We start from the raw sequence: 16,783 nt of genomic DNA, 5'->3' as shown, positions 1-16,783 counted from the left end.
GTAATTGTGAAATGTTTAATGTATAAGCTATTGAGCTGGACTTCACCTCTATGACATGACTTTGTGAGGTTGCCACGGCATGACACATGTCGTACAGTCTCGCATGGTCATATTTGAAAGTTAACCATGATTTGTGGACCAATAAATATATAATATATCTTTGGGTGTTTTATTATTATTAATATAATAGCTTTATTAGTAGGAATAGTCACAAATACTTTACTGGAATTAGGTGCCATTATTTTCTTTGTAATGAAAGATTGTATTGAAATACACATTACATACAAAGTTAACAATTCTTAGAATCTGACTTCATCTTTGATTTTTGCTCAATACCCGGCAACAATAAGACGTTTATCTGAAGTGTCCTGAGCCTTTTAACTGCTCTTTGTGTGTAATGAGTGTTTTTCTGCGTGGCTTTTACTTTTGATAAGTAATTATAGCAATGTGAATGCCGCAGGGAAGCCGTGTACCGGTAAACATTCAGTTCTAAGTGACAAGGGGACCGCTATAGGTTCAGACCATGAAACGCCAGCTTTAATTACAGATCATCTAGACGTGGACATCTCCAAGCAGCCTAAGGCTATGCTGACTATGTTGACTACAACAACAATTTTCCTTAAATAAAGCAGAAAAGCCTTTATGTGTGGGCAGCATTTTTTTCACACATGCACATAAAGTCAAGCTGTGGAGTCAGAGTTGGAAACAAATTACTGACTCTGATTCAGGCTTTAAAATAAAATAAGTTATTATATTATATAATAATTAGTGTTGTATAATTAACTAGAGGACAAATATGCAAATCTGTTTCCCAAGATGTAAATATAGAAACAGTGCCTCTGTTTGTTGCCCTCTAGAGAAAGCTCCCTTGAACATCATGTCTGACTTTTCCACAATCCTTTGCTGCAATGATACAAGATCTTTCCAAGTCAGTATCCCAGCTGTTTCGATTTGATTGGATCTCTTCAGCTCAGCCTAGGGAAAACTGACTTGGCAGAGGTGAGAGACTTTTAGACCAGGTTATGGGGATATTGTCACTCCTTGAGGAGAGACCACCTTGTAGGTGTGTGGAGTCTTACAAAAAGCCATTTTAGTTCCACTGAATCATTGCAGCAACAGATTGTGGAAAAGTGGGGCATGATGTTAAAGGGAGCTTCTCCTAGAGGGCAGCAAACAGGCACTGTTTCCCTATTTACATCTCAAGAAACAGATTTGCATATTCCGATAATCCCCCACAATGGAGCTAAAATGGCTAAAAGGGTCCTTTCACCACCTCCACCAACCCCAACTCTTTGCATCATTGAACAAGTACAGCTCCACTGATTCTGGCTCAGTTGGAATTTTCTGTAGTCCCTTCTGTTTCTGATAAATCCATGCTCATAGTTTTTGCTAAGTAGGTCCTCTACTGTCAGGTGGGTGGTCATGGACTGGAAGACATAGTCTGGGAAACTAACGGTCCTTTCACCACCTCCACCGATTGTTTGCATCATTGAACAAGTACGGCTCCACTGATTCTGGCTCAGTGGGAATTGTTCCTGTAGTCCCTTCTGTTTCTGATAAATCCATGCTCATAGTTTTTGCTAAGTAGGTCCTCTACTGTCAGGTGGGTGGTCCTGGACAGGAAGACCTAGTCTGGAAAACTAACAGCACCATTTGCTCAGGAATGGTGGGGGCTACAGAAAAACTGCAGCAGAATCAGTGGAGCAACATCTATTGAATGATGCAAAGAACCAGAGTTGGAGGAGTTGGTAAAAGGACCTCTTTAGATATGATAGTGGCTTCACATCACATCAATCCAGTCACCAGTTATTGCCAATCCAACAATGGATAAATGTAAAACCACAGCTATATATTTAGAGTGTAATACATCTTGAATATTTGTCATTCGGTCTGCCGTTTTCTTCCTTTTAGAAATAACAGCTAGAAACATAAGCCGGGTATAGCTCTGAGACATTAGATATCTCATAGGAGAATAGGACCAGACCAGCCCCAGACACCTAATTAAAACTGTAGAACATGTTTCATGGGGGAAGATGTATTGGAAGAGACATCGGGGAATAACAGAGCAATTATAAAGCCTATGACCGGACTGTGCTGTAACTGTTCACAGTTTGTGCAGAGATCAGGAACAAGCCCTCATGTCACTACCGTGAACTCATCTATGGCTATATTTAGGTATAATGGAGCTTATGGTAAGACAAGCTTTCTTCATCCCACCATCACTGTTAGAATTATAGCCCATAAATACATATTACACCTAAAACACAAGACAGTTGACGTTACGTATTAACAGTTTCCCATGATTACAAAATATTCAGGTGTACATCCATATTAGGTTACTGTCAGTCAAACCTATCGAGATTGTTGGGGCTGGATGATTATCTGATATGTATGACAGATAAGGTTGGGGCAAAGAAGGATCGGACATGTTAAATTTTACATGCACAACCGTTTTGTTCTCAGGTGAGATAAGCCAGAGGTATCTTGTGGTGACTGACTCACCTCTCAGCACTGAGTATATATGCATGTTCGGTTGAGCCTGTGTATGGGGAAAGGGGAGTTATAAGAGATAGCTGTATTCCAAATGAGCATTAGACTGCTTTAGACTGACTGACAATAATTAATTGCCAAGATATTCATCTAATGCAGGGCAAAGTGGCATTGTAAGCATAGTGTAACATCTTTGCCCATTGGGGCCTCTGCGCCGTCCTCAGGTCACACGCTCATTTTTTATTCTTAGTACTTGTTGTTGTAGCACAGCTAAGGATTTGTTGCTGTGTGTCAGTCTAGCCAGTGTTCTAGTTCCTTTGGCCATTTTGGAGTTAACTAAGTAGATTTTGATTGACATTCCTCCTGGCCAAGCAAGTCTGGGGCAGATTCCTTTATATACTTGTCCAGCCTACTCCCTAATGCTCGCTATTCGCCTTTGTGTGCTTTCTGGCTCTATACTTATTGCTATTTATATTTCTGACCCTTAGCTTTTTCTTGTGACTGCTCTCTTGCATGGTGATTCTGTGCTTCGCTACTTGACTGGTTCCAACCCCCTTGGCTAAATGACCTCCCATTTGTTGTTGTTTGTCTTGTCTGCATTCTGTGTTCTCACTCACATCATAGGAAAGGACTGTCGCTCAGTTGTCCTCTATCGCCTAGGGTAGCTGAGGCAAATAGGCAGGGAATGGGGTAGGTTCAGTATTAGAACTCTCTGTTTCTGTCATTCTCCTTCCTTCCAGGCTCCAGCAGCAGTTATTGGGGAATTGTTCATCTATCAATTCCCTAAAACATAGCATGCACTATCATGGTAAGAAGTCATACAATAAATAGCAAGGTATAATACATGAGATATGGAATGACAAACTCATGGGCCTAGATTATGGTCAAGTTATGATGTGTTTTGGAAATGTAGGCAATCTTAAGGAATTTGAGGACTGAATTGGCAAGTTGCAACGAGACAGATCTAGTAGGCATCATGGGGCATTTCTAAGTTGTGTAGTAAGGTACTCTGTGCAAAGGAGGGAAACACTTTGGTGTACATTTGTCTTTATTTTGTGTACCCCCTGGTTGGTTATTTTCTATTGATATAGTTATTATCCCAAGATCAGATTTAATGAATTGAATCTGCACCATTCAGAGTTTCTGGAACATCAGGCAAGCATTCAAACCTCTTAACACAAGACAATGTCGTCCATTTTTTTTTCTCACTGTTCAATTGGTGGCTCAGATCCTGAAAATGGATCTGAATAGGACATGCATTAAAATAGTTGGACACACAGACTGGAAGACACTTGGTAGTGTGCATGAAACCTAAGGTTCCACATATTTCTGTTATTAAAATAGTTTTGTATTTTACATACCAAATTACTATTCATTTCCACCATTCTAAAAATAGTGTGGTAGTGGGATGGCTTTAAATGGTTTTGAGCTTTAAAGTGTTTTTTCTTTTTTTCTCGCTGTTGTGTCGGGAGGTGCTTGGTGATCATCTTTGTATTATACTTTATCCTATCTAAATTCCTTTTTATTATAAAACAGGCAGTAGTATTCTCCTTGGCAACCCTCTAACTGAGCTGTTGTTAGGGAAAGTCTGTACATAGTTATATGGTAAATATGCAGAACTGAAGCATCTTTAGTTGTATACTACCTAGAAAAATGGTTTTAGTATCAGAAAAAAAGTGGAGATTCTCAGCTTACATGTGGTGCCAAGATTTAAGAACTAGCTATAAATAATATATATTCTGAGCTATCATTAAAGACTGAGTATGAAATTTTACCTTAATATGCAGCAGTTCATTCAAGCTGCATATAAAATCACATTCTTATTAGAGATGAGCGAGTAGTGTTCGATCAAGTAGGTGTTCGATCGAATACTACGGTATTTGATATACTCATACTCGATCAAACACGACTAGCTGTTGGAAGTTTAAGGTTCGATGCAGAACCAGCGTTGATTGGCCGAATGCTATACATTCTGCCAATCAACGCTGGTTCTTCTCCTACCTTTAGAAGTCTTCTCCGTGCAGCGTCCCCGCGGCGTCTTCTGGCTGGAATTCACTCTGCATAGGCGACAAAGCCCCGGTTGGGCGAAACGCGCGTCGAGTCTGAGCACAGTCTGGTATGAGGGTATTACTTATGATTGTATGGAGTTTGTGTCTGTGATACACATGGTGTTCCACATGTGTAGGGTCTTATGGGGCTTGATTTGATTTGATGTGCTTTGCATACATATATATTACTCACCATGACTCTACCTTTATGCCTGTAATTGATGTATACACGATGCATAATATCCTAGTTACTTCATTGTATATGTGTGTATCTTTATACCCCTCCCTCTTCGTGCTCTTTTGGGTTTACCTGTTACCCTATCTAAATTGTGTGTTACTGTGTTTGTCTGTATATGTGTAATTTTATTAAATAAAAGTGAATATTTTTTATATATTTCTGCCTGGTGTTTCTCTATATATTGGAGATTAATAAAGCTTTATTACAAAAGTATTTTCCAATACTACACCTAAACCAACCTCCCTGACACAATAGCATTAAAAAAAAAAAAGTAAATGAAATGGAAGTTACACTTTTGGAAATTGATAGGAGTCAATGGTTGGATTCCTTTACTTTTAGGTATAATTTAAGGGGGTTATCCCCAAATAAGCTCCGAATAGGCTGAAATAAAAGAAGTGATACTCACCTCACCAGAGCAGGACCTCGCTCTCTCTGCATTTTCAGCCATTTTCAGGTAGAAACTGGGCGGTCCACGTTTTTCCAATGGTAACTGCTTTTTAAGCGGAAGAGGTTTCCGTTCAGAGGGTCTCCAAGCGGACCCTCGAATGGAAACTCGAACGCAGGTGTGAACCTAGAGTAAACTATATTCGTAAGTTATAATAATTTATATTTGCAAAACAACAAAAGAACTTCCTATGTCCCTGAATAGCCCTGTAACCCTCTGGGGCAGTCAGCATTGTGGAGAGGGCTCATATGTCAGTTTCTTCTGAATATATACAGTAGCACCATTTGCTTGTACACCATTCTCCAACCCTGATCATTGTAGGACTTCTTATAACTAGTGATAGATGCCTTTAAAAGCCTAAGGAAAGTCTCTTTGATGCTCTCGCCAAATGCTGGAGACTCTATAATTTTATTGAAAATGAGTTTATCTGTCTGTAGTTGAGTTGCCCAAAGCCAAACAACGGGAATCAATGAAAGTTCTCTCGTATCGTATCATAAATCACACGTATCACTGTATATCCATCATCAGAATGGTTAAGCTGTAGATTTCGGCATTATAATTGTGGCCCATCCCTGTTGCCCTCTTTCCTTCCCATCAGGGATATTTCTAATGCGTGTTTACATTAGTGGATTAAACGCTATAATAAGCTTCTCTTCATCCTTTTACGCTACTTCTGAGCACATAGTAGATTGCTGTGTAAATGAGATGACAAATCAAAGCGTATTTCAGGTTAATAGATCTAAAACCATCATTTCCCTTCATGTTTGGATGGACTGGTAATAATTGAATACAGTAGGCTTTTGTTGCTGCCTCTGTCCTCATCTATTCCCGCGTCCCCGTCTCCTCTCTCCGGTGCTCATCATCTTTTTCTGCGTCTCCTGGGAGTCTGGCAGTGGTTGGCAGGGACAACTCAGAGCTCCTTAGCAACAAAGGCCTAGTAAATATGTCACTTTGGTAAAATACAATCAAAGAAAGATAAACCGTGAAATCTACACAATTTTATTTCATCGTTATAATGTTGACATAGGAAAGTAATCATTGGTTATATTATTATTATCATTATTATTATTATTATTATTATTATTTATGTATTATTTATTTTTTATCATTGTGGTTCACAATACCTGTCAAAAATATTAAAATCAAACAATCACATCTACCTGTTTAACATAAAATTGGGTTGCCCAATCAGGGGATACGTTGTTTGGTTGGACAATCCCTTTAAGATCCGTTATATGAACAGATAATTTTAGTCACCTTCATTACCATTGCTGAAGCAATTGAATAGTGACTTCACACAAATGAATTCTTTAACAAACCACGTCTCCGCCATCATTCAGCAATCTATATCGCAATAAGATTATTATTTTCACGAAGCATTTCATCAATAGTTCTTCCTATTCGATCCCTTTTTCGTATTGTGCACAGTGATCACTTGATGTACAATAAATATATGTACTATTACATTGTGTACTGTCATTTGTTAGCGTTATAATCTGACACTATCTGCCAACGTGATTTGTTTTTTAGTCTTGTTACATAAATGTTGGCAGCAGGACAGGCCAACCTTGTAATGTGTATGGGAATCTCTTGACTCTTCCATGACAGCAGATGTCAACTGCCTGATGGATATCAACAAGCCAATGTTTGTGTTCTTGGTTAAATAAGCTGCTAAGGTTTTAGGGATAGCAGTACACCCGCCTCTATCGACTGACAACACATACGTGCACACCAGTGTTGTGTGTATAGAGGGTTGGAAGAGACTGCTGACATATTTATGTGTATATTGATGTGTATACCCAGTTTTAGGCAACATGATTACAAATGTGTACAGTTGTGATTGAATGGTACTGACATCCGTGTGTCACCCATGTTTCCGCAGCCCCATTCATTGAGGCCAGTGAGCAAGAAAAGCAAAACAGACAAGAATAGGACCTGTCCTGAGTTTTGCTCACAGCCCCATACACCAGATCGTGAAAATACACATCGCATGTGTAGGACCATAGATATGAATGAGTCAGTGGCTAGCCCTAAAAAATATGACTACGACAATGACTGTGCATGATGCCTAAGGGTGTCAGCAGATGTTGTTCCTGGCGGGATTCGAACCCAGGACTCCAGCACTGCAAGGCTGCAGTACTAACCACTAAGTCGACCGTGTTGCCCCCTGTTTGTTTTATTATGGACATGCAGCACTGGCATCTTGGGTTTGAATGTTAACAAGGACAAAATCTGTGATGAGTTTGTATGTTCTCCCCGTGCTTGTTTTCATTTTCTCCCACACTCCAAAGACATACTGATAGGTAATGTAGATTGTGACTGAGCCCTATATGGGACAGTGAGTGAAGAAAGCCCCATATGTATGCAGAACCTCTTCACTTGTTCAGTTATCCTAGAATGTCTAAGAATTTCTCTTTCTAGAATTAAAAAGGAACTGAGCACGATGCACCATTGTGTGGGTACTTGGGGGGGAAACGCTTTGTGATAGAGCATAACTAAAGTCAGTAAGCTTGTGCTTCTAGTCTGAGACTTACTATTGTCAGTTGGGTGTGAAATATCCAAAAAAGTGAAAAACAGCAGCAGATTAAATATACATACTTCTCCAATCCCATGGCAATTGTATGTTCTCCTTCTGTTTGCCTGAATTTCTTCTTTGACTTATATACAATGATATATTATTTAGCTTCCAAGGGACTTCTGCATGTATGTATGCAGGTGAGAGATGAGAAAATCAGATTGTGAGCCCCACTAGGGGGGCTGATGTGAATGATTACAATCCGTAACCGTGTGAAAAATGGTACCGAGGGGCAGAGATAATGTAGATTGTGAGTCCCATATAGGGCTCACAATCTACATTTTTTCCCCTATCAGTATGTCTTTGGAGTATGGGAGGAAATCCACATAAACACAGGGAGAACATACAAACTCCTTGCAGATGTTGTCCTGTGCAGGATTTGAACCCAGTGCTCCAAGGCTGCAGTGCTAACCACTGAGCCACCATGTTGCCCCATGCCATGTCTTGTTCTGTCAGTGACATACTTTTGCCCACAGTTGTACTTTGAAATAGACAATGTGTTGTAATGTTACTTGCAGGCGCCAATAAACCACACCCCTATTGGGAAGCCACACCCCTTACTATAGCAATGGACTGCTATAAGATAAGTTCATGCATACAGATTGGTTGTAAATATGATCATCATTTTATGGTTGAAATTTGCATTGTAAATTTTTATGGATAGAAATCAGCATAAATTTCCATTCCATATGTAAAAGCAATTTAGTCTGATAGGTTTCTGGTGGAGAGATGTGACAGTGAAGTGTGTAACCGTATAATTTACAATCCGGAACCTGTTCCCATATTTACAAATGCATAATCACAAGTGGCACGTAGAACCAGTTCTCTGTAACATACTGAGGCTTTAGCTTTGGCATCAACCTGTCTGCACTCATTTAAGACGTGAAGGTTGCGTAAGGTAATATTATGAGTGTCATGCCAAATGTAAGATTTTTTATTTTTTTTCTGAACGTCCTTCTGGAATTTAAAGGCAGGTGCTGGCAGGCTGTGAATGGAATGGTATAGGGTGAAGGAATATCCTATATAACTGCCATTGACTGTTATTGCTGCCCCTGAAGGGAATAGCAGGTCAGAACAACATATCTATGGCTGAAAACCCAGGAGCGGCAGAGCAAGTCTGTGCAGTGTCTGAAAAGGTTATCTAGATGTAAGTGATGTGAGGAGCCTGAATAGGCGGCTTTCAGCAAGCATCTGCCTTCAGATCATCATTCCCACATTCATAGAAACCTCTTAGTGAACTGCTATGTGGCTCTGAGCATCTCCGGAGCCAGAACTGGAGAATCTTGTCATCAGATTGAAGCAATGGTAGAAGACAGTTTCTCATTTCTATTGTATTCTCCAGAATTAAAAGCTACTTATTTTAAGGTTTGATTCACACGTAGCATTTTTGTTGCAGTTTTTTTTTAGCCAAAGCCAGAAGTAGATCTTGGTGGTTGAGAAATGTACACCATTCCTTTATATGTCCCATTCCTCTTTAATCCACTTCTGGCTTTAGCTCAAATACTCAAGGAAAAACTGAGACAGACTGAATGGCACTGGGACAGATTTACTAATAATATCAAAAAGTAAGAGCAAACTTAGACTAGACAGTCTTAAAGAGTCTGACATGTCATCCAAGCATATTCGATTGCTACCATCACATTACAGTGATAACTAAATATACTTCTGTTATATATATCACTTCTGTATATTTGAAGGAAAACAACTTTGAAGTGTTATGCAAATTAAGCATCTAGCGCACTGGGGGTGGGACTTCAGCTTGCTGGAGCATTGTTTTTGCTGCTGAAGTGGCATCGATGTAATAGCAGTGAGAACATCAACTCCCACTGAATGGGGTGGTGCTGGCAGGAGATGGTAGGGGTCTAAGTGGCAAGAGCAATGCTCCAGAGAGCTGAAGGTCCGCCCTCCGTGTGCACCAATTGACTCATTTACATAAAACTTTAAAGTTGCTTCTCTCCACATCTAGTACAGTGACATATATGTTGCTTGTCACTGTAATGTTCTCTGTAACATGGTGGTGGAAATTCATTATGCTTCGGAGAGGTGGTAAACTGCCTTTATCAAAGTGTTATGTGGGGAGGTAGCTTGGTAGAAGCAGTGGTGCGGACCCAAATAGTCAAGACAGGGACACAAACTATTCAGCAAACATGTTTATTTAGAAAAGCAGGAAAATAAATAAATCTTGACTTCAGGCACAAATGAGCAAAAACAAAATACAGCCTTAACTTCAGGCAAAAATAAAACAAATTCCTGCTTGTCCGAGCAACTAACTAAACAGAAGTAATAACCTAACTATACGTGTGGCTTACTATCAGCCACACAAAAAAACAAGCACAATTTATTCTCACCAGACTCAGGGTTACAGGACAAACCCGGCTACCTCCTCACTTCCTGGATATTCCCTGAAGTTCAGGCTCTGCAGCCTTTTATGGGCCAGTAACTAGCCTCAGGACCCACACCTGGGATGAAGCCTACACCAGACCCGCACTGCACCACACATAAGCCGGCTATCTGGGGCTGATATAGCGGGACTCCAGCACTTTTTCTGTCACCTTCTCACAGTGTGTAATGCTGGATGATAAATCTGGCACACTTTTAGGCTCCATGTACATGACTATGTGCTTTGTCAGTATGCTAGCCATGTCTTTTAAAGGCTACTACATTGACCCATTAGTTTTTATGGTCCCATATACACACCTGTGTATTATTACAGTTTATGTATGGGACTGAGAGTCTAGTAGCAAAACTCTGAACCGGTCCTATTACTCGCCATTTTGCATCCCAGACTCATTAATTAAATAAATGAGTTTGTGGGGGTATGTAGGGCCCAGAGATATTATTCATATGCCATCCATGCCATTTTCTCATGGATCCATCCATGTAGCCATGTCCCTTTCCCAACAAGCTACACCCTTTTCCATATAAGCACACAATTTCACGTCCATTGTATTCAGTGTACATGTGAACGTCTAATATATGAGATTGTTCCACTGGATCAAGTTTATGATTGTAAGCTTTCAGGGACAGGGACCTCTTTTTTTTTTTTTTTGTCTCATTTTTTATTCATTTGTCATTTTGTTTGTTCCTTGGTGGTAAAGAGCTGTGCAATATGTTGACGGCCATATAAAGATTATTACAACTATTATTACTGAGCTCCTAATGGTCGGAGAGAGATCGTGTGACTCTGCAACACCAGAAAGTCCTCTGTAGGGAACCATGTTAAATAGAATACTAAGTAATAAAAAAAAAAAAAAAAAAAAAAAAAATTGGCCGCATAGCATTATGCAAGTGGAAAAGATAATTTGCATATTCATGTTGTTAGTTTATTGATTATTTAGTCCTATTGCTATTTTTATTGTTTTGTTGACAATAGGATGAGCCGCCATATTGATGTTTCAATATTTCAGATGACTTTAAATTCTTACCATGAAATTAACCCTTATGTGTGTGCACGAGACTGGTAAATTAGATTTTGAGTCCTAGAGCAAAGACTGATTTAAGAAGCATGCGAGTGATGTCTAAGATACAGAAGTTAATAAATAAATTGCTCTAAGACGTCTGTTATATCCTTATTGGAATCAGCACTGTGTAAAACACAAGGGGAAGAGAAGCCGCATGTAATAAGTCTTCTTTGTGTCTTCTTTTCAGCAATGCCCTACCCACATAACTCGTACAGTTCATCAGGGAGCTCCGGACCCATCCAATGCTACCGGTGTGGCGAGACGTGTAAAGGAGAAGTAGTGAGGGTGCAGACCAACCACTTCCATATCCGATGCTTCACCTGTCAAGGTACAACTTGGCCATCTATGTGTATGTCACTTACAAACAAGCTGAAGAAGTATTGAGATATCAATATCAATAGGGTTTATCACTTTTCATAACAACTGCCCTTTTTCTGAAAAAATATACTTTACTTTTTCTGGTTTATAGCTCTTCTTACGAGATTCTTTGCTATTAAAGGGAGTTGGCCAGGGCCATAATGCCTCTCAAACCAATAATTCTACCATAAAGAGGCCTTTAATAGGAGTAAACACATACCTTTGTGGCTACAAACCAATGAAGCATTGCAAATGGGTCTGCCAATCAGTCTGCAAGTGCACAGGGGGAAGGGCCTTATTTGCTATATGTGCTTACATCCATCTGCAAATGCTTCCTTCATTATTTCAATATGTTGTCCCCAAATGACAGTAATGAGAAAAGGAAGCCAGAAACATTATATGTAGACTATACTGTGGAAAAACCCCTGTGGAAAAACAGCATGTAGGATCCACTCTGCAATTTACATCTTACACTGTGCTGTGTGAGCGGGGAGGAACGCCCCCTCCCTCTGCTCACACAGCTCGTCCGTAGACGAGTATTATCAGGAGGGGAGGGGGCGTTCCTCCCCGCTCCACAGTACAGCGCGATACGTGCTGCTGGGCAGAAGGGTGTCCCTGGCTAAGTGTCAGAAACGCCCTTCTGACTGTAAAGCGCTACGGTACCGGGACCGATAGCGCTTTACCCGGGGCACGGATCGGGAAAGCCGGGAATTCAGCGCACTGTCAGCTTTCCAGCAGTATATAGAACTGCCTGTGCCCAATCTAATGCAAGGTCCTCTTTAATTGCAACAATAAAGGCTTTGGAGTTGGAGTCAGGGCCGCTTAGGTCTAGTTCACATGGGGCAAGAGGGCGTGGATTTTGACGCCGAATCCACGTCAAAATCTGCCCCCTCACAATAGAGGTCTATGTTGACCGCTAGCGTTCTTTTTTGCGGTGTGTTCCCTCTCACGCAAAAAAGAAGTGAGCTGCCCTTTCTTCAGGCGAATTCCGCGGCAGATTCAGCAGCGGCGTCCGCCTCGTGACACCAACCTCTGGACTAGGCCCATTCATTTGGGCCTAATCCGGAGCGGAAAGCCGCGACAGAATATGTTTAAGCGGAGCCCCGTGTGAACTAGCCCTTAGGGTGAAGTTGGAAAAAAGTTATCAAAATGACTCCAACCTCAAGATAAAATAATTAGTTCTTTTCAATGATAATATACAATTATTGGTATTGTATAATTCATTTGATGCATTGTTTGTTAGCTATAGAGAGATTCAGTCATTATATATATTTATATATTTTGCTTCCTTATATAGCACCATGATATTTGCAGCGCTTTACTGGCCTTTATTCATGAATTTGAGGACTTTTGTAGCTTTTGTCTGGCCAAGGCTGTCAGCCATTTATGAAAGAGTCGGAGTATGAGTCGTAATTGGAGTCAGACTCAGTCAATGCTATGGCCTACCAACTTCACTGCCCCGGCAACAACGTATAACATACTGGTAGTTTATGGTAATGAAGGCATTAATGTTAACATCATTTGTAAGCTACGGCACTAACGTGTGTTAAAGGGGTCGTCCAGAAAAACAGTTTTTTTCACGGACGCTGTGAGTGGGCCCATTCTAGTCACGTGTTGCATTTTTATCTTGTGAACTGTGTATCTATTGCATTGACCTGTGTAATATATTGTATCTGTCGTAATTGGCATCTGCATGATACGACGTGAAGGTCATCGCACATTCAGTCGTTCCACTGGTTTCTAGAGACTGTATTATGTGATGACTCCTTAGAGGTGAGACAAAGTTGCGCCCATGCGTTGCACCATGGAAGAAACTGTTTGCTACTCTGTGTCTGACCCCACTGATGTTAGGTGTTGTCCAAACTATCCAAGGTGATGTATGGCTGCGGGTTTTAGGGCCGTATTCATGTACTTGAGGGAGGCAGGTGGCTGGCAGGAGCAGGAGAGACCAAGTAAGCTAGAGGAGCAAAGTGTATATCTTGGAGGAGAATAGAGGGACACAGCCATAAGCTGGTTCAGAGAATACAATATAATGTTATGGGTTAGTAAAGCAGGCAGCGAACCTTGTATCTGGCAGCCGGAAAGCCGTTAATGAAATGTCTATAATGCTCCTTTATTACTGTATAACTATTATGCCGTGTGTCATCTATCAATGCAAGGCGGCCTGCACAAAGCCGATCTGCCTGGCATTACAGACTTCATTTCATGGGCAAGACATGGCTTTTATGAAATAAGACTCCTTTTATTTGTGCAATATTCTTCATTTTCAGGTTGACTGGAGACACAACTTTTACTAGTAAATATTATAAAAGGTGTAAGAAATAGATAAAGTAGCGCACTACCAAACAACACTGTAATATGTGCAGCAACCTAGTTCAGGAAAACAGGGAGCTTGGGGTAGTAGTCACAGATGGGCTCTAGGGTTGTGCTATTGGGATCAGAAAAGATCATATTCTGATCGGCAATCGAGTAAATTTCACGATCGGAATTCCGATCCGGATATTTTTAGGCAGGATCGAGGTCGGAGGTTATTTCCTACAATGCTTTGCTACTGGCCAAGCATTGTGGGAAAAGCTAACAATGTTAAGAATGAATGGATGCCGCCGGCACACAGCCTGTGCCGGCGTCCGGCCGCTTAACCCCCTGCTGTGTCCATTCATTCTTACGGCATACCACAGAGGAAACAGAAGAGTAGATGGTATCTACTCTTCTGATTCCTCTCTGCTGTGCCGTATCCTCGACTCTGCTACATCTGCATTATTGTACATTGACTTGTCTATCTACTCTTCTTCTTCGTCCCTGCTTTACCGTATACTCATCAGCTCTGCTACATCTGAGATCTACATCTCAGATGTAGCAGAGCTGTGTATACGATAAAGCAGGGACGAAGCAGAAGAGTCGATAGACAAGTCCACTTACCTGCACAGATCCACTGCCGCTCCCCGTCTGTTCTCTTTTTGCCTGTTCTCGGTCCTGCACGCCCCTAGCTCTCAGGTTAGTGTTACAGATCTAGGAAGAAGGCATGGCTTGTGGCTTAGGAGAGTATGGGAGGGTACTGTACTCGCCCACACTCTCCTAAGCCACAACAAGCCCTGCCTACTCCCAGCATCAGTAATACTAGCCTGGGAGGTGGGGGCACATACGGTGCTCTGCAGACATGCGCAGTAGAAAGAAGAGGAGCGAGAGCAGCGTGGATCGGCAGCGGCAGTGCTTCTGTGCAGGTAAGTGGACAGCAGGGGGAACTTAAGTAGCCAAGGGATTTTATAATCACTACACAGCCTGGAGTCTAAAAATTAAAGCGTTCAATTTTTGGATTCCACACTGATTAGTGAATAGGATCGTTTTTAAATCCAATCTCTGATTATTTAAAAAATCCCATTGACTTGCATTGGGATCGGAATTGGGATCGGGTTCGAATGGAAAATGATCGGAAATCGGATTTTGAAAAAGATCCTGAAATCTCAAGATTGGCTCAACCCTAGTGGGCTCACAGTGGCTACATTCAGCTCATCCAACCCTCCAGCACTCCTCAGGGCTCATGCAGTAAAGAGGGGGCCTTCAGTGTGGAAGATTGTAGTAGAGTATGACTGAGGGCACTTCCATGAGCCAGAAGATGGTTGGAGTGCCCTTGAAGGTGGACAGGAGAGAGGACTCAGGATACAACGTTTAACAATGTAACAACTCACAGTTAACATGAATAAGGTAGATAGGAATAAACAGCAAAGTCACCGTTTTTTAGGAACACCACCACGCTGGAGCTTAATAGGTGAGGGTACTCCCTGAGGTCAGTCAGTGTCTCCCCAAAGTGACAGAAAACAATGCAACTTCCACTGGCATAGTACATATGCCCTCATAACACTGCCTATTCAGAGCACCTACCCTCTATAGGATAATCCCAATCTCTAGTCTGCCTCTGTATTCGCCTACTTTGTCCCTGGATAATAAGTAGCAGTGGCAGATTGGACAATAAACAGTCACAGAACTGAGGGGGGTACAAGGGAAAAATAACAATCACCAGAAATTATTATATATTGGTGAATGCAAACCTGGCTTGTGTGCTGCCTAGGATGGATGGATGGAGAGATAGACAAACAAGAAGGTGGAAAGCGACATCTGAATGTAAAATATATAGGTTTTTTGTGTATTTTTATAAACCATTTCATTCATTTTCCTTTCGATATTAGTATTTACTGTTGTTAAGTGTCCTCTATGGTGTACATTACCCGTTTCTGTGTACTGTTATTTTCCCTGCACAGTCGCTTGTCCACAGATTAGTAATGCTCTAAGCCTCACCATCAGTAAGAATACATTAAACGCTCATTCCTGGATAACATTGACCTTTCGGTTCCACTACTGTATGAAGGTCTATGTGTGATGTTCCACCTTGAAGCCTATAACCATCTCAGTCCTGTTATTACCCTGCACTTTTCTATTCTAGTAATTGTTAGATTATGAATGTATCATTACGTGTTAATTGAAATGACGCTGCATTGACTGACTGTAGTGTAAAGGAAGTCCATTGCTCCTTTCAAGAGAGCGTCGCGACTTAGGATTAGAGATGAGCGAACACTAAAATGTTCGAGGTTCGAAATTCGATTCGAACAGCCGCTCACTGTTCGAGTGTTCGAATGGGTTTCGAACCCCATTATAGTCTATGGGGAACATAAACTCGTTAAGGGGGAAACCCAAATTCGTGTCTGGAGGGTCACCAAGTCCACTATGACACCCCAGGAAATGATACCAACACCCTGGAATGACACTGGGACAGCAGGGGAAGCATGTCTGGGGGCATAAAAGTCACTTTATTTCATGGAAATCCCTGTCAGTTTGCGATTTTCGCAAGCTAACTTTTCCCCATAGAAATGCATTGGCCAGTGCTGATTGGCCAGAGTACGGAACTCGACCAATCAGCGCTGGCTCTGCTGGAGGAGGCGGAGTCTAAGATAGCTCCACACCAGTCTCCATTCAGGTCCGACCTTAGACTCCGCCTCCTCCGGCAGAGCCAGCGCTGATTGGCCGAAGGCTGGCCAATGCATTCCTATGCGAATGCAGACTTAGCAGTGCTGAGTCAGTTTTGCTCAACTACACATCTGATGCACACTCGGCACTGCTACATCAGATGTAGCAATCTGATGTAGCAGAGCCGAGGGTGCACTAGAACCCCTGTGC

At 41.4% G+C, this 16,783-nt stretch overlaps 1 protein-coding gene across 4 annotated transcripts in view; it reads left to right on the top strand.

Annotated features, from left to right (window-relative positions):
- Positions 1-16,783, top strand: part of ABLIM3 (actin binding LIM protein family member 3) — a 155,938-nt gene that overhangs the window by 86,283 nt on the left and 52,872 nt on the right. For all 4 annotated transcript variants that reach the window (XM_075274682.1, XM_075274679.1, XM_075274680.1 and 1 more), the window contains exon 2: positions 11,445-11,585. In XM_075274682.1, the coding sequence (XP_075130783.1) occupies positions 11,445-11,585 (141 nt within the window). The remainder of the gene's footprint in view (positions 1-11,444; positions 11,586-16,783) is intronic.

This window comes from Leptodactylus fuscus, chromosome 5, assembly GCF_031893055.1.
Source record: "Leptodactylus fuscus isolate aLepFus1 chromosome 5, aLepFus1.hap2, whole genome shotgun sequence".
Lineage (NCBI taxonomy): Eukaryota > Metazoa > Chordata > Amphibia > Anura > Leptodactylidae > Leptodactylus > Leptodactylus fuscus.
This window is presented reverse-complemented; position numbering and strand designations above follow the sequence as displayed.